The sequence below is a fragment of the Falco punctatus genome, assembly GCF_963210335.1.
Source record: "Falco punctatus genome assembly, chromosome: Z".
In the NCBI taxonomy this organism is placed as follows: Eukaryota; Metazoa; Chordata; class Aves; order Falconiformes; family Falconidae; genus Falco; species Falco punctatus.
This window is the reverse complement of record NC_137586.1, coordinates 82,620,083-82,644,439: the sequence shown is the minus strand read 5'-3', so window position 1 is coordinate 82,644,439 and position 24,357 is coordinate 82,620,083. Positions and strand designations below refer to the sequence as shown.

Here is a 24,357-nt window from a genome sequence, read left to right as displayed (position 1 = left end):
AAAATAATGTGGTATGCAGAAGGCACTCAAAAGCTGCTTTTCTTCTAGTCTTATATATAATACACAAAGAAACATTTAAAGATGCTGAAAGACAGCAGGTTTGAAATTGAAAAGGGATTTTTTTCAATATACAGCATAATTAGACTATGAAATTCGATGCATCAGGAAATTGTTAAGGTCAGTAACTCAACAAGAAAAAAAATGCTATTGGAAGTGTGTATGAACGAGAAGAATAAATAGTGCTATATAAGCAAATGCTAACAAGAGTGAAACAAAATTAGAGGGGATATTATACTTCCTACCTGGTATCTTAAGCCAACCTCTGGCTATTACGGAATGAAATAAAATCTTAAAGTAGGGGACAAGTTATGGCCCGTCATTTCATGGCAAGAGTATCTTGCCTTCTGAGAAGTATCCAGAGTTGGTCTGTTATATGAGATTTAATGCTCTTTCTCTCTGGGCTTCAGGTAGTCTTAGCTCAGTCACCTGCTGCTTTAACCAAGGTATTTATTTGGATTTCAAGGAAAACAAACCCTTAGTTCCAACAGCCCTAAAATTGTTGTCACTGTTGTTCAATCTCACCACACATTTGTTGTAAGAAGATTCATCACCAAAACCTTCTCAGTTTTCAGCTGGAAAACCCATGATTTTTTCATCTCATTAGAACATTTGTTTTTCCGGGCAGTTTCACAAAAAAAGTTTTTCTGGATTTCTGTGAAAAATATTTACTGTGCTTCCAAACCTGGTGGTTCTGCCATTCCTGCACTCCCCTTTTTGCCCTCTTACACAGTTTCCATTTGAGGAACAATACTTCATTGATTTTACTTCCAACAGCTTTTACTGGCTGTTTGCTTTTTTTTATTTTTTATTGGTCATCTCTCTTAGATGTCTTTCAAATTACCCACTTTCTCTTATGTTTTAATTAAGCAAAATTCTAGAAGATTCCCAAATGAGCAATGGTATATCCTCCCTCCCTCACTTCTTATCTAAGCAACTGGTCAGTCACAGGAGTATTTTTCAGACTTTCAAGTCTGAAAGTTCAAGAATAAGCATCCTAGGACATACTTACACATGTAATTACTACTACTATACTATATAGCTTATTTCTACTCCGTTATATAACATATTGCTAGTATAATTTGTTAAAACTATGCATACAGCTAATTTCAATGAAAATTAACACACACACACACCCCTCCTAAATAAAAAGGAACATCTGGGTTAGATTTAGAACTCCCCAGACAGATATTTCTCCCCAGAAGAGAAACCATAGCGAGTGTTTATCAGCAGAAGCATGGGATGAACATCTGGTATGGTGCAACTGCATGTACCCTAGTACATTAAATTTGCCCACCCAGCTACAGGGACAGCTGGCTTGGAACAAGCTGCATCTGTGTGAGATACAGTCGGGTTTAGCCTCCAAAACAGGGCAACTGCATGAAAACCACCTGTGGGGAATGGTTCTACCACCAGACTGCAGCCAGGATGGTTTTAGCAAGAGGCGTCATTCATTGTAACACACAAAATCCATGCCACAGGATGTCCTACAGCTTCCTCACACATACTTCTAGTAGTTGGTAACTAGGATTTGAATTTGCTGGTAGAGCTGCAGCTGTACATTATGCAGCATGTCAACTGGCCACAAATGCATGGCCACTGGCCTTTCTAGTTGCAGCCCTTTAGTTAAAAGCCACTGCGCTATGGGTAGTGGGATCAATGCCTCAATGTGCCATCCACATGTGAGCTGGGGCTCTGCCACGTGGCCCCCATCTGTGCAGTTTCCCAATACATGAATGTAGCAGATGTGAACACCACAGACCATCTAATGATGGGGAGGTGGAAAGCAGAGAACTCTTTACAAACACTAGGAAGGGCTTGCTTACATTATTAAATGTTTTTAGTTAATAACCTTTATTCTTGGAGTGCAAGGAATTTAGTTATGGCTGACAGAGTTAATGATCGTCAGGATATAAACCCATATCCAAATCAAACCCTTAAATCTGAACTTTTCATTGGTTCAATCTGGATTTTTTTCTGGTTGGATGTCTGTGTCATTTCAGTTGGGTGGCAGCCAGCAACCCACGCTTCGACACATACTGTTACTAATGCCTCAGTTCCCTACTTTTTCAGCGGGCAATCTCTTTCTGACAATTGCAATAATGCATATTGTCTATATCTCTTAAGGTTATGGATTATTTAAAAAAAAAATATTTATTTTGGGGGTGTGGAAAACCTCTCCATTGTAGTCCTGGGTACTTCCATGGATTTTGACTAGTTCTGCAGAACTGTATTTGTTCTTGTGAATGGGCACCACCACCACAGAATACACCTTCATCTTCCTGGGCCTTAGCTGTATGCTACTTTCAGGAATTTAAGTGCTCTAAGTTACTCTCTGGAAGAGCTGCTTTGTCATGTAGTAAGACCGTAGGGAGACTTGCATCGCCTCAAGGCAGTTCTTGCAGACAACTCCTCTCTCCTTGTCACTAGATACTGTCAATAGCCCACTTGAGAACCAGATTGCCATACATTAACAGCATGACAAACTGCTACCTGGACAGGAAGAATCTTCATACCGAGCAGATAAGCAAATGCCTCTTAAATAATGGAGGGATATTTAAAGAACATACCGTTCTTGGGTATTACCACAAAAACGTGCCCAGGTTTCTACCTACATAGACCCTCCTACCCAAACGTTGGTTAGTTTATGGCCCTGAAATTGAATACTTTGTTTCCTTTTTTCCACTGGGAAATAAGAATCTTTTCAGACAACCACTGCCAATTAATATCCGTTTTGCAATAAAGCTAGAATATATAATCAGCTAATGATCTCTTTTATAATTTACATATTAATTATTTACATGGGTTAAGGTCAAGGAATCTCAGAAGTACTGACAGGATGTTTGTTGACGCGAATGACAGAATACCAGCTTTAGGGATGTATCTCGACTGCAAAATCAATCACCTACCTTAATTGATTTAGCAACAGAATATTAGACATGAAAGAAATCCAAGATAAAAAACCTTGTACAAGAGAAGTATAATGTGATTTTTTGAAATCCTAACAGTTTAGATGAAGATACGTGTCTTGCAATGAGGTCATTTTAATTTGCCTATTTATGATGGAACCACTTTGACAGACTTCTTACTTGATTTACAGTGAGTTCAGAATTGAATTGCTAAACTTCATGAAGCAGAGGAATTTGTATCAAAGGGACTTTGTGAATTGAGCTAAAAGGATATAATATAAAAGAGTTATATTAGTCCACCACTGGAAGTCACATACTTTTTCCTGACTGCAGAGACCTCCTCTGTGACACCCTTAGAGACCCTTTGAATGTGTATATATTGTATATGTTTTTTTACCACATCTTAAATCAGATTTTATGAAAAGGACTGAATTTCATTATCCCCCAAAGAATGAATAACTGTTCACATAAACTTGTCTTATCTCAAATCACTCTAGCTGCCTTCTTGGGTTCTAGTTTCCCCACAGTGAATCTGAATCACCTGTGTGAGGGCTCTACTTTATTTTGAAATGGGTAAAAACACGCTTTGCTAATTAGCAGGATCATTAGCTCAGTTACATACATGAATATTTTCAAAAGCATACCAGGGACCCAGCAAACGACTATGATGAACCACTCCAAAATGCGCTACTGTATGTTTTCTTTTTTCATGAATTAGGTAAAAAGATATGGTATTTTCTAGACAGCACATGTTCAGCATGCATTTTGTTTGACAAAAATTTGTGGTGTTAACTCACTTCATTGCATCCTTGACAAAGATTACCTCTTTGACATTCAATGGAAGGAGAATTGTTGCACATCACACAGGCTTTGTGACTGGTCTCATGATGGAGCATGCCTGAGAACTTTAGGCCACAAAAGTGGTCTGCCTGTACCCTCATTTACAGCGGTCACAGACATGAAGGCAACACTTGCAGTCCTTCCACTTCTGCAATGACTTTTGCTTCGCTTGTCAGGTGGCAGGCTCGTGTAAAATGCATGCAAGTACAAGGAACAGGGTTGGGAACCACAAGGTACTGCAGTCACAATTTAGCCCAGGTACAATTTTGAAGGTGGTACGACTCCCCAGTTACAGCTAGACATAATCTTGCCTGCTCTCCTGGTCTTGAGACCCTTGAACTCCTGACTACATGGTTTAAAGGCTGGCAATGACTATTCTTTGCCATCACAATTACACAACGAACTCCATCCCCCATCTACAGCACTGAATGCTCTCAGGATATGATCATAAAAACGAGTCAGTATGAGTGTTGCTGGCAGTCAGCTCCGCTACACGGCCATCCCCAGAAACGGGGCTAGATGGAACAGATCCCAAAGAAGTGGATAATATTCAACATTTCCATGTTCCAAGTGGAAGAGGTAGACACAAAATTTAACTAGATTAAGTTAGGGGGCCTGCCTGTTACCTACATAATTAACCGAGATTGAGTGTGCACAAAAGTAATGAAATTGAATATCCATATTCAAGTCTTTGGAGACATTTTCCATTGAGTATATGAAGGACATAATGAACACAAGTAGTTATTTGAGCTGGACTGTATTGGTTCCTGACACTTCAAATTATAGACAAGTATCTAAATGGAGGACTTAATTAAAGTAGACTGGATTTAGTGCTTATTCACTCTGATCTGAATGAGTGGATTTATCTTTTATGTGCAAATGGAACTGGACTCTTGACTGTTTGTTTGAGTTTTTAACCTTCTAACTGAGTAACAGTTGGCTTTCCAAATGCATCAATAACATGAGATTTTAAGAACCATGCTGTGCTTTATTGCACAAAATAAAACACAAATTTGGCAAATGGATTTCTCCTTAGGCAGGCACTTGTTCTCAGTTTTATACACGAAAATTAAAACAGCTTCTATTTAAATGACAGATAATGCAGATTTTGTTTATAAGTTAGAACATGGTCTGATCAGTCACTTGCAGATGAACACATAGCTTTTACTAATTGGTTTTGATCACACAGAACTTCTGATGACATTAATTGAGAAACATGGACCTTTAATTTTCACTATGAGCACAAAAAATGCAACATCTATTTAGTTCTTAAAATTTTTGGTTGGTGAAGTGTAGATCTTACTATATAATTCCCCCATGAGATATTGTTGAAGTTTCAAGATTTTTTTTTTTCCCATGTGTCTAACGGTCAGTTCTGTAACTACATACACTAGGATACTGACCTGCTGTTCCCAATCGTGACCTGAAACCAGGAAAACCTCTTCAAATAAATAATATTGATTAGAAAGAGGTCCAGATACTCTATTTTAAAGAGGATTAAACATATATCTGATATAAGTCTGGAACATCTACCCTTGAATTTAAGCATTGTGATTCAAAAAATTTATTTGTAACTTAAAAATACATAAAGAAAGATCTAGAAGACCTATTATTCACAAATTTCTTCTCAGTTATTCTTTCCACTTTTGTCTAGCATTAATCAAAACAAACCTACAAACAATTCTAAGATAGGAAGAGATCACTGCTATTTCAGATACGCTCTTCCATTAAATCCATGCTAAATGAGGTTAACTTTCCTTACCGTGCTCTAGAATATGCATAGAAAATGTGCACTGTTTTGTCTGGTAAGTTGGAAGTAATGTCATTTTCTGAAGGCAGCAGCAGTTTTCAGTAGTATTAGCTTGCTCATCATATAAAGGCCAAAGACTGATATACTTCACAAAAATCAGGTCTGATATTAATCCTTAACATTGCAAGCAATAAAAAGGCTCCTATCTATAAATATAATAAAAGTTACCATGTGGAACTTACTGTGCTGGCAGTGAATCCCATTAAATCCCTCTGGACATTTACAAACATATCCTATGAATGTGTCGCCTCGGTACGCTTCACTAATTTCACATATCCCACCATTATGACATGGATTGGGAAGGCAGGGTCCTGTGAGATGGAAAAAAAAAGAGAAGTATATATACGTACATAATAACAACCATAATAATTTCAGTCATTTATATTTCTTCATTAAAGAAATAAAATCCCTTATGTAGACCTTAGTATTCTACTAACTCACTAAAATGTACCCTTCACTTAGTTCAGATAACTTGGCAGCACAGATTTTTACGAACAAGAAAAAATATAAAGCATGTCACTACTCATTAATCACAACATTATTTTTTAATGTAAGAGAAGGCAGGAGACAGAGAAGCTAAATCTTGCTCTCCTATTAAAGATAACAGGCATTCTAACTTTTATACCACTGAGGAAATATGTATTAATCAAATGTGCCTATCATGTACAGTGTGACACGTACAATATCCCTGAATAATCACTGCATGTCAAGTTAGTACTTTGAGGACATCTTTGCTATGGTTTTGGGTGACTTTCTGAATACGTGACTATCTGGGACAGCAGTCAGCAGCTGCTAAACCAACTATTCCTTTTCCATGAAGTGCCTTTTTAGCATATCCATTCCAAGCTGATTTCACAAAGGTCTTCTGACTAAACCACCCCCCACCCTCCAACTAACCACCTGCTACAATACCTAATATTTCAGCAGTGAGATCTAATTTGTTATGGTTGCAATGACTATACATACCTTTAAATAACAGCATCTTTGGAACTGAGGTCTAAAGGTTATTCATTTAATGGCACATGTTAAAAGCCTTTTACATCTTATAATCTAATATTACCTGTAACCTACCTCTAACCAGAAGAAAACACTTTAGCATTTTGATGATTTTTTTTTTTTTTTCCTCTTTCCAATCTCACTTTAAAGAACTGGTGATCACTGACTGGAAAAACCTCATGTGCAAGTTTGTGTGTGAAAACATTTGTGAATTCAATAGTAAGTATGTTATCTGCAAAACTTGCTGTGTACACAGAAAGGTGTTAATCTTCACTTACTGAAATGTAATGTCATAATTATTCACCCACTTAAAATTGTATTAAAAAAAAAAAAAACAAAACCAAAACATAACGAAACTCAGAAAATAACTTATTTCCACAGCATAATTTACTGACAATCAACACTAGGAACTGAATGATTTAAACTTAAAGGAGCTATAAGCTTAATGTTTCTCAGGGTCTGCCTATTTATGTTTTCAATTACAAATCCAAGGTTTGGCAGATGCTCACAGCAACAGCACTCATTCAGAACATCACATTAGTGAAAACTGCACTCTCTAAGAAAATACTAATTTGCAAAATATAAAAATTAACAGAATGAGAAGGTTGTCAGAACACATTCCCCAGCTATAATTGCCTGGGTGGTTATAGCAATTTGAGAAACTATCCATGTACACATTTCTATTACAATTTATGTCACCAGCCTATTCCAGGACACAATCTGGCAGAAGTTACACTAGTGTACCTTATTAAACATGGGATATGTCTCACTGAATCCAATAAATAAAAGACATGAATATATAGCAGCTTATTCTAAATGCAATTAGTAGTAAAAAAAAGGCAGAAATCATGAAGATGAAAAGGAGGAGACTGGCTGGTGCCCTTTTTGCCTTTCCCCATCCACATTCTGCATTACACTTTATATGTAACAGTATGGTACGCTCTTAATTCCTACATATATCACTTCTTTAACTGGGATAGGAAGACTCACGGTTTTCAAGTATCACAGCTTCTCTTTTTATTTATCCACTGTAATATTTTGGGAAGAAACACGTTTAATAAACTGTATTTTTGGTCTCCCAGTGAGTATGAGCTGTGCATTTGTCTTCAAGTCTCTATCAGAGTGCTGCAGTTTGGGGATTACCTGCAGGTAGCCTCATATGTTAATTATTTCCATGCAAGCGGATCTCTGATCTTCCAAGAACAATAAATCTTTTAATAATTACTTTCTCATTTTGCTTGCTGCTTTCTCCATATGGCTTGTTAAGCACATGTTCAGCATACTTTCATTGATTTGCTTTAGATTTTGCATTTTCTCAGATCAGTCCAAAGTACAAAGGCTTAAAAGGTCATGTGAGGTGCACAGTAATAAACATATCAGTGCATGCCAGTATTTCTAACTAATCTTAGCCTTCTACCATACCTTTCTACTGACAAAAAAACCCCCACACTAACAATACAAACACTTTTTTTGCCTGATTATAGTTGTTATTTCGTCAGAGACATATAATAGCTGTCCTTTCAATCTAAATGTTGAATAATTTTGTTTTCTTTTTTGTTTTGTTTTGATTTTTTTAATAGAAACTGGTAGTTCAAAAATTTTGATTTTTTATTTTGATTTTGAAAGCAATGAAGCATCTCAATTAAATGCAATGAAACAAGTAAACAACAATCATCTAATTTTCACTGGTTAACATTTATTTCCTAAAAAGGACTTGGGTTAGATTCATCTGCATTCTAAAAGAATGAATGATTGAAACTTTAAAAAGCCTGTATCATCATATCTTGTTTCTTCTAATTCTCCAGAGGACCATACTTACTCTAAGTTCATATATCTTCAGAATATTTTAATGGCATGAACTCTCAAGCATGTGATTTTTTTATTTTTATGGAGTCTACAGGATCCCTGATGTGAGTTATGCAGGTCTGAGTGTCTTGAAGGATCTGGCCCTAATCCTGCCATCATTCCATTTAAGCATCAAAAATGGTATGTAAGATCTAGGCACTGCTGCCTGATGGTAAGAGCTCCCGACTAACTTCTATAGGGATTCATAGGCTTTTCAATAACATTGCATTGAATGCTGGATAATTAATTCTCTGACAATCTGATTAATATTCTCGATTACTCAGATCTATAGCAGCAAGTTCAAAAACATCCTTTACCAAAAAAATACAAAATCAAACTCATCAACTAGTTTTCAAAAAACAGTGGACTTCAGGGATTTGTTTTTTAAAATCAATAGCAATGTAATGCTTTTGCAGGTAATCTTTAAGTGGTTTCCAACACAAAGAGAACAACAGCATTTGATCAATATTAATGAGCAATGGAATTCAATGCTATGCTTTCCAGGCATTTTTATCCATGTTCATGTAAAATAATGTCAAAAAGATTAATTGTGCACTCAAAGTAATAGATCTATTCACTTTGCTGTTCTTTTGAGTCCTTCTTAGTGCAGTTCCAGTGGTATCAGACAACCTAAGTTAGTCCAAAATACATCATTCTGTTATTCAATTGAAATCCCCTGCTGTTTTTGAAAAAATATTGGAAGTTAACTTAAAGCATAGCAGCTTTTAAAATTTTTAGATGCTCTTACTAAAATCTCTGAGATTTTATAGATGGACGAATCAAACAAACACATCCTCAGTAGAGTTACAAAGGGGCTCAAGGCAGAACTATGTGTTCTGTTTTCTTCTTTGACAAGTACAGTCAACTAAACTTCACAAACAGAAAATCTTGTATAGTGCAATACTGAAGTGTTAATTCGATATTTGAGAGAAACCACTAGTTTGTCTACAGCAACAAAAGCCAGAAAAGCAAGAAGAGCATCGTTTCACCAATAAGACAGCAATTTTTGACGATGGTAATATATACAAAGAGTGAATTAGCCTATTTAGGAAAACTGTTTCTTCATTTTGTTTTGTAAGATATTCAAATTCTTTTGAAGTAATAGGAGTGTTCAAATGCCTTTCTACATTTTTCCCTTGACAGTCTGGAAGAAATGTATTTTTTAAAATACATAGTCTTACTTTGAGCTTCTTTTTTTTTTTTTTTCTTCACGGTCCTCCATTTTTTATGAAAATCCAAACAAATAAACAGGAAAAGCCTAGAACATTAACAATCGTAAAGCACATTTACATATATGTATGTCAATGTCATGACCTAAAATTCTGATTGTTGTCATTTCAATTACTTAGTTTTAATATAGACTAGCTGTATCTATATGAGCATGCTACACACCGCCATGGGAAGGGATGTGAAGAGCAAGAGGGCTGATGCTGAGGACCTGGTGCCCAGAGCATCCTTCCTGAGAGGGAGGGGTGGTAGAGCTACTCTGGTGGTAGACCGACTCTAGCCTTTGTCAAGGCTTTTTATCTGCTTAGGTTTGTATCTGTATGTGAGCGGTATGACACACATTACTGTTTCCTTTAAGTGTCCAAGATGCATTAGAATTAAAAAATAAATAAATAAATAATTACGTTTCCAGTGCATTATCAAGATGTCTACAGATACTTTGCCAGGCATTTCTCTGATAAGCATTTACCTAGGACTTAAAATGTGACAAAAGCCAACTCTGAAATACAATGGCTAAGGAGCTGTGTAGCATTAGCTTAGCAATCTCTAAGATATCAAAAATTTCTCAGTTGAAATATCAGCCGTAACAGGAAGAAAAAACAACCGACCAAGCCCCTCTCAATGACTTTCCCTTACCACTCCCCAACTCAGTGACAGCCATCTGTAAAACAAGCCATTTCTCATGTTTCCACCATATGGCGTAAGCATTTTTTGTCAAATATAAAATTTGCTTCTGCTTTGGTGGGAAAGACATAAAAAAATAGCAGGCAGTTACAGGTGATGTAGTGAAACCATAAGTCTACATCAGTCACACCTTCCTCAACGGTATGATTCCCCATACTCAAAATGTGGTAGCTGCTGTGCTGAAAAGGAAGATGAACATATAGTAAAATCCATCATTTCTTACTAAGCAAGATGAAATTAGGAATACACAAAATGTAAGAGAAAAAAAAAAAAAAAAAGAAAAATAGACTCCAGTGGAGTGATACACGCCAAAAAATCACATTTTAAACCAGTAAAATTACAGGCACTGCAAAACAAATGCTAATGATTTTGACAGTAACTATCTATCCATCTCCTCTTCATGTAGAAATAATGCAACTTTAATGAAAAATACTAAATTAGATATTGACCTTGATATACATCAAGATGAAGACACTGTTAGCTACAAAGCTAATTGCTTCATTTATCTTGTGGAATATTACTGAAGTAGGACTAATAGATAATGTTACTAGACTGATACAGTAAGCTCCAAATCCCATCAAAACAAATATTGGAGTTATCATCCAACTAATAAAAGGCATCAAAAGATTTTGCATTTAATTGTAAAAGAAAAATACTCTCTAGTTGCTTGTCTTCATACAACTAGCTTTTCTTAAGTCCCTCTTGGATCTACAGTCAAATAGAGGGTTTTTCCCCTACTGAAGTTAAAAAGTTCATCAGAGATCTCTCACATAGTTTTAATATCAGTAGTTTGAAGTCTTTCCCCACCTGTGCTTTGGCAACACATAATACTTTAGATGCTTCGCCTGTGAAAGCAAAGTCTTCAAAATACGCTGAGACAGAGCTCACATAGCAAGAGCTCTTGTATTTCGAAATGAGTACGTGTAAAAGGAGCCAGTGGCACATATGACTTCTTCCATATTCATGGGAAAAGAAGAATTAATCTCTCTGATTCTGCAGCTAGCAGAATGGCACAAGCTTCCCATGATGAAGTAGTTAAGGATTATTACACCACATTAGGCTCAGTGTCCAGGTAATCCAGCACCCTGTCCCGGCTGCTCATCAGTCCCTGACACCTGCAAACCATGTTTATACCACCGATATATGCACAGATCATACACCACCTCTTTTTTTCAGAAGTACACTGACCTTTTTCTTTTCTCATCACTCTTTTAAAAACTCAGTTAAATGGACTTTTGAAAGGTGTGCCCCTTCTTATGTGACCTTATAGATTTCAAAGTCTGGCAGACACAAATCCGAAATATAACATAGTCCAATTTGAAAGAGACCATCTTCCACAGAGACACACAAACGAGCATTCAAAACCAGCAGGAATGTCCCTATAGGTTCTGACAGAAAACTGCTTTATTGCACAAAAAGAGTGGGAGTATAACAAAAGCTTTTGAGGGTCTTTGATCTTCCTCATATTCACTGCTTTGCTTATTAATTTAGTATGATTGTGCAAGGCTTACCTGACACAGAAGCTGGTTTTGAATATCCCCAGCTGTGTGCCTATATGGCAGTCGTGATACTTCAGAGACCATTTTAATAATTTGACAGAAATGATTCTGCATCTGGTGAATCCTGGCGATCATTAAATCATACTGAAACACATCCTTAGGTCTCAGCTGATCTACAGGTTCAAGCACACAAGCATGACATATCCATTCCAGCAATGCACCGTAGGGAGTTAGGTCTCACTAGATCGTGTATGCCAAGCCTGTGCACCACCTTTGTGGTTAAGACTAAGCTTCTGCTCAAGTATTTTGTAGATTTCACCTGAATTTAGAAGAAAACCTAAATTTTCCCAAGAACACTCTTGACATAGCTGGGTCAGAAGAACAGCAAGTTCATTCACTACTTGAAACTACAGCTACATCTCAGCTGCTGCCTTTGTAGTGCTCAATTTTGAGGACATTTGAAGACAGCATTCCCTTGCAGATGACCTTCTGCCAGAAGGGGCTGTAATCATGAAAATACTTTCTTCTAGTCAACATGCTCATTCTGCCACTTAAACATGAAGCCCCTTCAGTAATTAATGAATATGCCGTAGTCCAGTACTTGCTATTTCTCATCATAGATTTTTGTTTGTTTGTTTTCACTTAAAAGTCATTCTGGGTTCAAATTTTACATCAACATGCAAATATTTTAGGGCCCAACTCCCATTATACTGGTGCATCATCAAAGAAAATGAGAGAGTCCCTCAATTTAACAAAACCTATGGAAGCTGAACATGACGCGTTTTGAACCACCTCATCTTTCAAGTCGTATGAAATGCAGTAAGAACTTCTTTCTGCCCACCATATTTGAGTATTTGTAAAACAAAGAGGAATAAAAAAACTCAAGACAAACCATAATAGCTCCTACATATCAATATATTTCATACAATTTCCTTTTCAAATTTGCCACTGTTGATTCTATTTTGCTGTTAGGATACAAATGAATTTTGTATCAACAAATATTCATTATACCTACAGCTTGCTATTTATTTGGTTATTTTAACCTGAAAAGAACAGGCTTTGCAACATCATTTGCAGTTCATGTGGAATATTGATAATATTAATTGATTACTGTAAGTTATTTCAGTTAATGTGTGAAAGTAGTAAAAATAATTAGCAGTTACTCACACCTTCATCTCATTAACATTCTCAAAATATCAGCTTTAAAAAAAAATAAAATTCAGCCTGGCTCATAAGTGAATTAGTACTGTATTAGATTCTATCTAACTATACATTCATTATAAACTAATGGCACTGATCCAGACTTAATTGCACTGTGATTAAATATTTATCTTGTTTTTAATGCAGCAAATGAAGCGCGCTGATTATAATGATCAAGGTGGCTCCATCTGGATGCAGCAAAAGCTAAGGTTCACCCCTTGAGCTCAAAATGCTTTAGGTCATTTCTACACATTTCCCTCTAATTCTATTCTATTGCAATTCTAATTCTATTCTGTGGAGTTCTGTTACAGAGGAAAAATTTAAATTGATGGTCCAGCCACCTACCAACCTTTTAAAAAGTAAATAATTAGAATATTCTCTGGCAAGATGCTGTTTAAACTTGATGGCTATACAGTGCCCTTAATAAATAGCCTTGAGCTTCTCACCTAACCCTTCCATCAACTGAGAATGACAGAATACCTAGGTCTGAGGCATGGTCAGCACTAGCAGGCAATGCAGTGCTACTACACAGAGTGAGACCTGAAAATGCCTCAGAAGCTGGAGAAAGTGTTCAATACACAACAAGACATTTTCCCCAGGTTCTTCTCTCATTTCTTCTCGCACTCCTCATCCTCCAAGCTTCAGAACTTTCTTTCCTCATTTTTAAAGCTGTTTTTAAACTCTTTATAATCACCTACATATGTGTTTCTGAATAAACCCCACAGTATTCTTCCCCCATCAGTTATCTCATAAACCTAGCAAATTAATGTCAGATGTATTCAGAATCGTTTTCACAGGAGGGTTTTCTCTTCCCAAAGAATACCTGCTTTGTTTACAGAAAATCCAGGGTCAGGGCCTTTTCCTTCTCTTTCTCTAACTTTACACTCAGGCAGCAGCATTGCGATTTTTTTCCCAGGTGATACTGTTTCTGTCACTGACTTCTCCCACTCTTGCTGAACCAAGTGTGGGGGCTTGGTTGCTGCACTCCATTTTTTGTGATTTACTTTGTATCATCGTTACATTGAGATTAATTTTCCTACTTGTATTAGAAATATTTTCCAAATCTCTTTTCAGTTGATTCTGGTTCACGTCAAACAGAAAAACCTCTGCAGATGCAAAGAACCTTGCATTTTGTAAAAATTCTGCTGGAGGACTGCAAAGACTTGAAGAATTTTGTATGTTAAAACATTCACGGAATTACTATAGATTGGGATGTTCGAAAGACTCAGTTCAAAATTGTAGTTCTGACAGAAATAATGGCTACAGGTTCTACATTGAAAAAAACCTCTCCAAATCCATTCTTTATATAGTTGAAACAAATCCATCTCTGTGTTTACTGCATTGCTCTGTTGCTTAAGTAAAATACATCCGGCAATAAGGAGCCTATACATAGTTTGTACCTAATGCAGATCTTCACTGCCAACTGGGATTTCTGTGCAACAGTGCTATTTTTGTACTGTAATCCTTGTCATCATATATGAAGATGTCAGTTTTCATTGTTTCACTGCACTGCAAACTCCCAGTGATCAGGACAGCTCAGCCTTTCTTTTGTAGTGTTCCACTAATAACTGGAAAATGGAAAAAAACCCTGAAAATATTATGAGATCCTTAATTAAAACACCAAATAGATTAAAATCCAGTTAGTCCTCTTGCTGAGCATTCCAGTGGGAACTAAAAAATGCAACAGTCTAAACTTCTGCTATTCATATTTGTATGAGTCAGGTCCTAATTACTAGTGTTGCATTAATGACACAGAAGTAGCAGAAGAGAATCTCAGAGGGTGGTTATCCTTAGGACACAAAATATATTAAAAAGTGATGAAAGAGAATGACTAAATGTGAAATATATATAGTCCAAAAAGGCATAAAGTTGTCCACAACAGAAACCAAGGGAAATAGACAAGACTTACACTCCAGTAATTTATTTCCCTTCAGGACATAGGACAGAGGAAATACATCCTTTCCTCTTTGCATTTTTTCCCAGTGGTCATCAAAGCCTTCCAATTTCATGTACCCTACCCTAAATCCTTTTGAATTCCAGATCCTGTCACTGTTCTCCAGCTCTTACTCCCTTCTTAGCTAGATCATCGTTCTCTTTTCTTCTCATACCCCATTCCTGCTTCCCATTGCTCTCTGGCCAACTCAGAAAACCACACACTCCATAACCACGCCAATTTAAAATCATCACCTGTGCTTGCAGTTGTGTGCCTTCAGGTTTTAAGGTGCACAGCAGAATCACTGGGTGTCTGCTTCCTTTGCACTAGCCGCATCCACAGTACAAATAAAAATTAAATAGTCTTGATTAATGTGATTCAGATGCAATTAGACATACATGGATGAAAATACTGACTTGTTTTAGTGGGTAAGGACAATAACTCCTGCACAGCAATACTGGAGATTAGTCTTTTCTGACAAACGATGCCTTAACTTAAAATTCCTTCTTCTGTTACTACACAAAGTGCAGGTGTCATTATTGTCGTTCACGTACAGATCTTTGCACAGGTGAATTTTGCTTTTGGCAGAGCCTCAGGCAAGGGCTGGGGCATCATCTGCAGCACTCCCAAGGCCACAGGTACGTTCCTTTACTTGCTCTGGAGCCACACACCCTTTTCAGGTTCCCACCCTCAATAGTGGCATGGGTAGCTTGTCAGACACACCAAACTTTCCTCTGATTCATGAGATTCGCAGATCTGTGCATGGGCATAACAATGGCCATATTCATCTGAGTGGCTTAAAAGATGAGGCCATGAACTAGACATAATTAACTTCCCCCCACCACAGGACAGATGACCTCAGTGCATGTTAATACTCTCTTTCCAATCTAGTCTAATCGGTAGCTGGATACTGTTCCCGAAAGCAAAACAATTGCATGACTCATCGGTTGATGGAATGGAGTCAGGCGCAGAGAAAGTTGCCTGGCTGAAAAATGTGGATGCTGCCGTTGGGTTCTGAATGACGGGAAGTAAGATCAATAGGATATGCTATGGAAACAAACCCACTGCTTCACCAATGTAATGTGTACCTGCATCGAGGATATCTGTAGCTACATGACTTAAACATTGTGAAGCAAATACTTTTATGTGGAATTTCTTAGGAGGTTGCAACACATCACCTGTACTCTGCTACCAAAATTTTAGATTGAAACACGACTTGATGACAAATACATTATATCATACCTCCTGTCCCTGTCCCTGCTCAAGGGAGCCTAAAGCAGAACACTGTCCTGACAGGATCCTTGATTTGTATTTTGTTTCAGAAAATGACCAGTTTTTCAGAGAAGATTATTAGAATGCTTTTCTCATCTAGGAGGTCAGATTAAAAAAGGAAAATTGGGAAATTCCAGGTCAATATGGAAAGATTAAGAATCCGATATTGATCTATTGTCACCCTTTCCCTTACTGTTTATTAATAAACAAATACTGTTCTGCAGTTTTAGCAGGACGTAATACTGTAGAAAGCTTGAAACTAATGAAATTCATGAATAACCGCAACAGACTTGTAATATTGCTGTACAGTGTGAATTCATGCTTTGCAAATAAATGTTAAATTATGGTACTGCAGGCAAATTGAATATATAAATCTATATGCAGACCTTTTTGTTCTTGGGCTATGGCTTCCTCATTGTTGCTAGCCATTTCAATAAAACTTCATGAATTCCAAATCCTTTCTCAGATTATTTGACAGAATTCAAATAGCTTCTAAAGTATATAAAGGTATAATTCATTTTAATATTTTTTAGTAATAGACAACTAGTCATTCACTGAAGCATGTTAAATTTTCATAATTGTTATTTTTATCAGAACAGTTGTCACACAACCGCAACTCCCATGGCAGGCAGGCAGTGGAAGTTGTGTCTTGAATAAGCAATGAATTTGCATTTCTGGACAGGACTGTGAAATATTCCACTCTTTTACTTACGTCCAGTCACACTGATAATTTCAACTTGTCAGTTTATTACTTTACAGCACTGTGGATCTTACGTAAATATTTTTGACATGTTTGGAAGTCTCATAGTATTTACTCATAAAGAGTACTACTGAAGTCAACAGTTTCATGTAAGTACAAAAAAAGAGAAAAAAATAGTTTTTCCAGAATTAATATTTTTAAACACTACAGTTGTATAGATAAGGTAACACAATACAGCAGAAGATAGCTGAATACTACATGTCATTCTTTCTTTAAGCCTAACAATGGGCATTCATGCTCTGAGGTAAAATACTGTTTATCTGAATGAGCGGGTAAAAAATGAAATGCATTTTAATTAAAGTAGCAAAGGCTTCAAAAGATTATGCAATAAAAAAGAATCTATTCAATTTCTAAGACAAAAGAAAAAAGGGAGGTCTTGGCTCTGGCAAATGGTCATTAGCATACGGAAAGTCAATCTATAAGAGCAACAATAAGAATCAGTAGACATGAATGAAGTGGCGGATACTTGTTATTGCCAGAAATGGTCTAAGAAATCGCTGTATATGTGCAGAAATCCCCATATCCCTGTCCAAGTGAACTCATTTGATTAATATTTCTGTCCCTAAAGCAATATATGTTCTTTTTGTGATAAGAAGTACATCTGGATTTTACCTGTAATGTTGCTTCAATGACACTTTTTAAAAGGGCTCTTTAGTCTTGGTCAATGTTAATGGCAGACAAGCCTTGACTGTTTATCAAAATATAAATGCCAAATCTTCAACATTTTATTTCCCTGCTCAATTTAGAATAGACTGAAAGACATTCTCAACAGTTCAGTAATACAGCTACTCAGAGCCTGGCTAGATGGTCCCTTACTGGTAAATAGTACTGACTGAAGCCAAAGTAATATAGTAATAATCGGATAGCAGGGCTTTTTAGAGTTTTGTTGGCGCTTTTTTTTTTTTTTTTTTTTTTGGTGGGGGGCAGGGGGATTAGTAATGGGCAGAAGAACCTTATTTGGATGGGAACTGGGCATTGGATCAGTGGCTAATGAAAGAGATTCATAATAAGAAAGACCAGATGGAAGAAAACAACTCACCTCAGCTCTGTTTTAAACCCTGCTGTTGGTCCTCCAGGGCACTTAATTCCATTTGCAGATAATTCCATTATCTGTCAGGTTTGACATTTCCTAGGCTTTGATGCACGACAAATCCACAACAATGTAATGGTACTATGCATGAACATGACGGATAGAATACTGCTGTTTCAGACATGGAGAAAAGCAAACTTGTCTTAATGCCTGTCCCTTTCACCTATCAGCTGGTTCAATAAAATACACTACCTGTATCTACAAACCCTCCCTTCCTGAACTCTACGTACCTACACCAGAAAAAGATCCTCAACCTTCCATCTTTCCCCGATTATAAAATCAGTCACAAAGGAGCCTGAATGTAACTGAAGTGCCATGTTCTCTCAGTTCAGCCATGCTCTCTGCTAGTTCACCACATGCCACAGACCTTCCCTTCACACTTCCTCCTCTCCTTAGCAGCCATCCAACCTGCTTACGTTTAGGCACATGTATAAGTTCTTTAACACCCTTACCTAATATGGTATGAATTACTGAAAAGGTAGGACAACGATTCTGGTTGTAAGAATTAACATTTTTTTTTGTTGTGCAAGATTACCAAGAATCAGCACAGAAACCCAGCATCAGAGTTTGCTTGCTTTTTACTTAAACAAGACTTATGAATAAAAAACATATTTATTTAGGAACAGGAGATATGAAGTGACAGCAAAAGTTACTAGAACATACATACAAGATACGCGACTGAACTTATCATTACAGACTTTCCTTGGCTGTTTCAGCATATCTGTAAAATTGTAAAACTGTAGAGATAATGCAATAGGGTCATTACCATAAGAGTATTAGAGAGGGACATTTCCCATTTATCCTGCTGTAAAACATTATAAGATAGGGAGCAATAATAATAATAACAACATATAGGGGCAATTTGTTGTTGGCTTTCAACTTAAATTTCTGCTTCTCTTCTTTCTCTTCCTTATTGCACCAAACAACGCTAGGACTGGACAGTACACAGCATGAGCTTGCAATACCTACACCTTTCCATTACTTTGTAACCTGATTAATTTTTCTGTTGTTTCTCCATCTATTGGTTTTACGATATTCTCAGATTAAGGCTTTTCTGGTACCCTTCTTCAAACATGTCACTGGAGCACAGCAATCATATCAATGGTACAGGGTACTTCAAAGTTTCACACTGGTTAACTTTGCTCCTAATCTACAAATATTATGTTGAGGTAGTCAGCACCAAGAGTGTACACCCACCTCAAAGACCGCTAGATCTCAGCAAACCTCATCACAGCCATGCTGTCTTATATAACTATAATTATTTGTAGCCTGATCTTTAGAAACTTGTGTCAGTACAGTTATACGTGGATATAGCTTTCTGTAGGCTCAAAATCTCTGAAGCACAGAACTCTGAATGTGCTAAACATATATCCTGGATGGAAATACCATAATTGAATATGAAGAAAAACAAATCACAAACAATACAAATCAACAGCTTTACAAAAGTTAAGGTTCTAAAAACCTCAGAAGAAAATTCATAAATGTGTGCATACTCGTATGTGCATACATGCCACGATACTGGGCTACACAAATCCAAAATTCATTTGTGGGTCCTTCCTGTAGGAAGCAGACAAAGGGTTTTACTTAAATTCAGAGTTTCTTCCTAACTGATATTAACCATGCACACTCCTCGTGTAGTAAATGGAGAAAATGTGGGAATAGCTGCTTTCTGTTTATAATATTTAACTTACTGGGATAACTCGTCCTCTACAGGTTTGTGTTCCACTTCTTTGACTGCAAAGACTGACCTAGACAGGACTCTTCACTCTTGAAGAGGAAATGAGGATGAGATAACATCTACCCATGATGTTGCTACACTGCTACCCAGAAAGAAGACTACTGCCCAGATAGTCTTCGCACAATTTAGTGTTGAATTCACAACTGCCAACAGTGAGTATTCCAAACTCATATATATGCAAGAACTGGTACTCATAATGTATATGGTACCACTAAAACCTTATTATTTTGGGTTACAATGTCTGTCATGGAAAGGTCTGGTTCATTGTTCATACAAAATACAGTTAACATCTTTAAAAGCACGCTTGCTTTATAGTCCTTAACTTGGCTGTCATTCTGCAAATGGGTCATTAGTCATTACTTATTTAGCCTCCTGAATGAATGCATAATACAAAGCCTTAGTTACTCAAAAACACTTGAATTTACGTGGAACAGAAAATGAGAAAAACTTCTTCCTCTTATGTTTTCACAGTCAATCTAATGCTTTAAAGACGGTCATAACACAGTTTAAAACCAACATAAGCACAAAATAAGACTCTTTGGAATGGTCTTTTTGAACAGAGTCCTTTCCATCATGCTTGTTAACCTGCTACCAAGTCCTCAGCCAACCACTCACCACTCCTGTTTGTTTTGCTTTCATCATTATTTGCTCTTTTTTCACTTTCCACACATCTAATGCCTGGATGGGAATTTTTGGACTGCTTTAATCCAATTTAATTACACTATCTCACCAAAGATGACTGGGGTTTTTTTTGCTTCACTCCAGGTTTTGCTACATGTCTCCACCAAACTCCCCTTCCCACTGAGAGCACACACGGCACTACATGGCAATCAGATCAAGGAGTGGAACTAACTGAACACAAATTCTGTTGAGGAAATGGCATTAGGGAGGAGGCTGCTTTCAGCCGGAACAGCCACCTGATGCAGCTTAACATGTAGCTGCACAATTGCTAGCACAAGCGAAATGGAGAGAGCAAGAAAGCATGAGTAGATTGGAAGAAGGAACGAGAAATAAATGGCCTGCATTGAAGGAAACAAGTCTTCAGAGAGCAGCCAACCCAACACAGATCAGCCACTGCAGCCTTTCCCTTTCTGTGCACATATTCAGACCCACTCACTCTGTGCCCATGTGCAACTCATTAATCTCATTTCTTTGCTTGTCAACTCCCTTCTCCCTCAGCCATTTCTCGCCTCAGTTTTCACCAATTCTTAGATAAAAATCCGTCTGTTCTAACAGGAGAGGATTTTGTCATCTGTTCTCTGCCATGGTTAGCCTTTTGCCATATTTTCTGCTGTGCTTCAGTTCTACTTGGAAGTACGGAGAACTCGAGGAGCAACAGAGTACACTGAGATCCCTGGAGCAAAATGTACAGTAGTTTGTTCTTCTTCTTGCTCTTCGTCATTCTTGGTCCACTTCAGAGGATGAAGCAAGCAATAACAAATAATAATCTTTGATTATTTTATTCACATGACCCTGTCTTAACTGCTAGTTTTTCTCTCTGTTGAATGAGGGTCTAGACACTTGCAAAGCCCCTTTTTGGGGAATACTGCTTCCCAGAGAGAAAAGTACCTAAGTAAAGCTACCCTGTTGATACAGACCTGGTACCAATAGACAGTGCTGACATTGCTGGAGCCTGAGGCAAAGGTGTTGTTTCCCCCCCAGAGTGACATTTCCATCTGCTCTGCTCCCTGCTCTCCCTGCCGCAGAGATGCTTTGATAGTTGGCATGGCAGACTTGACTTCACCCACCTTCAGACAGCAGTATGCATTGCTGGTTTCCTTGTAACAGGCTTCTCTACTCTGTTAGATTAGGAGCTGTCTCTGCACATTGAGCATGAGCTACGCTAACCTCCTTGGCTGACTCTGGACCATTCCACGGCAGTAATAAAAGCAACCTCTGACACTGCACTGTGAAATTGCATGTCCCAGCTCCAAAGTATCAGAGCAGAAAGGTTTCTCAGTAGAACAGCTTTGAGAATCAAAACGGGCAGCAGAACACCTTTTTTCCTTAACCTCATTATGGGAAACAGTAAAACAATTTAAGCCGAGTTCAGCTTGAGGCAGATGCCTGGCATGGAAAACTTCTGTCTCAAAGTTCAAGTGAGAAAGTGGTAAGCAAGCAAAAGAAAATGTTCACGACATAAAGCAATAGTTAGTTTAGGGGATACTATATGATCTTCCACTTGTATTTGTACACTGGGATGAATCTTGTGTACTCACCACAAGTATCACTCTCTAAAACAATTAAGATTATGGGAAAACACCCATCTATGAGTTTCTCAGATACCTGCCACATCAATAGGTTAATCTCAACTTCCTAGCATGCTTTATGTCTAATATTGAGAAGAAGTGAGCGATTTTGCTGAACTGAGTTATTTTATGATGTAAGGACACACGTTCACTAAGGGATAGGCTAAAAATACTAATTAATTTCCATTCCTGACCTAAGCAAGATGTCCAGCTTTTAAATGTGACAGCCCACTGTAATAGCCTTAAGTGCCACCTGATATCTAGAACTATTTTTACCCCACAAACCTAATTTCCATCAGAATAGGGTTCAATGTGACCTTTATATAATGTTCTGATTTAGTCTATATTTTTGGGGGGGATATATGGAAAAGTAATTAACAAGTTAGCTCAAGGGACTGAAAAATAAAATGTGTACTTCAAGTAGAAAAAGAACAGGAATTGTTACAAACGCGCAAACCAAATTAAGCAAGCGAGTAAATCTCTGTTACAGACCCTGGGGGAAAAACAAATCCTTTCCCTTAGAATAATACAGAAAGATGCTTTCCCTCTCTGAAATGTGTGAAGCAGAATAGCTTTGCATAGCACAGCAAAATTATTGTGCCCCAAATGACAGCCTGAAAGCATGCTGTCACAAAACTGCACCACTTTGGATGCTGCTGTACAGCGGGCAGTGAACTGAAGTCCTTGAGACTAGATCGGATGCACTTTCCAGGTCTTCAGTGTGCGAGAGTAAGCAGATAAAATACCAACTTTTTGGAAAGTTTCATTTCAATAAGCTAGGGACACCCGTTTATTTTCTTTTTTTCTTTTCTGATCATCATCAAAGGAGTTACAATTTCAACTTCTGGCAATCAAGAGAAGGCCATTAGGGCATTATTTTCAGGAAGAAGAGATACCCTTTATGAAATTTAATTTCATATCAACAATCAGTTAATTATTCTTAAGGCAAACGTACTGTATAGTTAGCATATAAGGATATACAGATAATTCCTATGTAAATATTAATCTCAGTAAGATCTCAAATGTTTTTCATTTGAACTCATAATGTAGTTGTCTGAGAATGAACAACATGTTGCCAGCACTTCGACCAACTGGATCTCCTCTACTCTTTGATGAACAGGGTAGCACCAAACAGTAACAGCATTTGTTGACAAGAAGGAAGGAAAGACAATGAAAAATTGGTTACAATATGCCTGTCTTCAAGCAAAAGACCCATCTTATATTTGAATCATAGAATCACAGAACGGTTTGGTTTGGAAGGGACCTTTAAAGACCACCCAGTCCCACCCCCCTGCCCTGGGCAGGGACACCCCCTCGCCCCAGCCCAGGCTGCTCCCAGCCCCGTCCAGCCTGGCCTTGAGCCCTGCCAGGGATGGGGCACCCACAGCTGCTCTGGGCAGCCTGGGCCAGTCTCACCACAACAAATTTATTCCTCATGTCCAATCTAAATCTACCTGCTTTCTAAACTATCTAATATCAAACTATTCTAAACTATAATACAAAGGTGGTACTGAGCAGAACCTTCCTACCTCCCACCATAAATAGTCATGAAAAATCAGAATCTTTACAATTTGATATTATGAAATTAGCTCAAAATAAAAAGAAATTTGGACAAGGGAAAACCTGGGATTTTAATAATTTTATGTCTAGTGTTTTAAATCTATGAAAAGTGATAACTCAGCAAATATCTAAATGCAAGTTTGTATAGAACAAGAAAAAGCACTTGTTTTTTGCCAAAAATATAGCTCACATTTTTACAATACAAATTCCATTCTGTTTTGGTTTTGTTTTTTTTTAAACTCACCATGGACAATTTTATTTCTGAGGAACCAATAATTTCACTGGAAAATTGAACAAAGTTTTACTTATAGCTAATACAGGAGCACATACTGGTTTTTAATCTACACATAAGTAAGTTTAGCACTTCTGCCGGGCAAATATATATTAAATACATGGCATTATTGCCTCTGTCCTGTCGATTTCCAGAGGTCTAGAATCCTCATAAGGGGAAAACCAATCCATCACACAGGCATCTTTTTATGGAAGCGAGTACATAATTTCCATTCTATAATACAATACATTATAAGCTAGAAAGCAGGTGCTGGCTTCACTTTGCCATTTCAGCATGTTACTCACAAGAACAGTCAGCGTGTGAGCGTTGAACTAGGAGGAGAGTTAGCTTTGTTGAAAATTGTTTTAAGCCTAACGTAACAGCTTCTATTGGATGTCCTGCCTTTTGAAGCTTTGC

General features: G+C 37.4%; 1 protein-coding gene across 3 annotated transcripts in view; it reads right to left on the bottom strand.

The window, feature by feature from the left end:
* EDIL3 (EGF like repeats and discoidin domains 3) overlaps window positions 1-24,357 on the bottom strand; it is a 257,146-nt gene that overhangs the window by 125,896 nt on the left and 106,893 nt on the right. For all 3 annotated transcript variants that reach the window (XM_080372557.1, XM_080372556.1, XM_080372555.1), the window contains one exon: window positions 5,799-5,927. In XM_080372557.1, coding sequence (XP_080228683.1) covers window positions 5,799-5,927 — 129 coding nt within the window. The remainder of the gene's footprint in view (window positions 1-5,798; window positions 5,928-24,357) is intronic.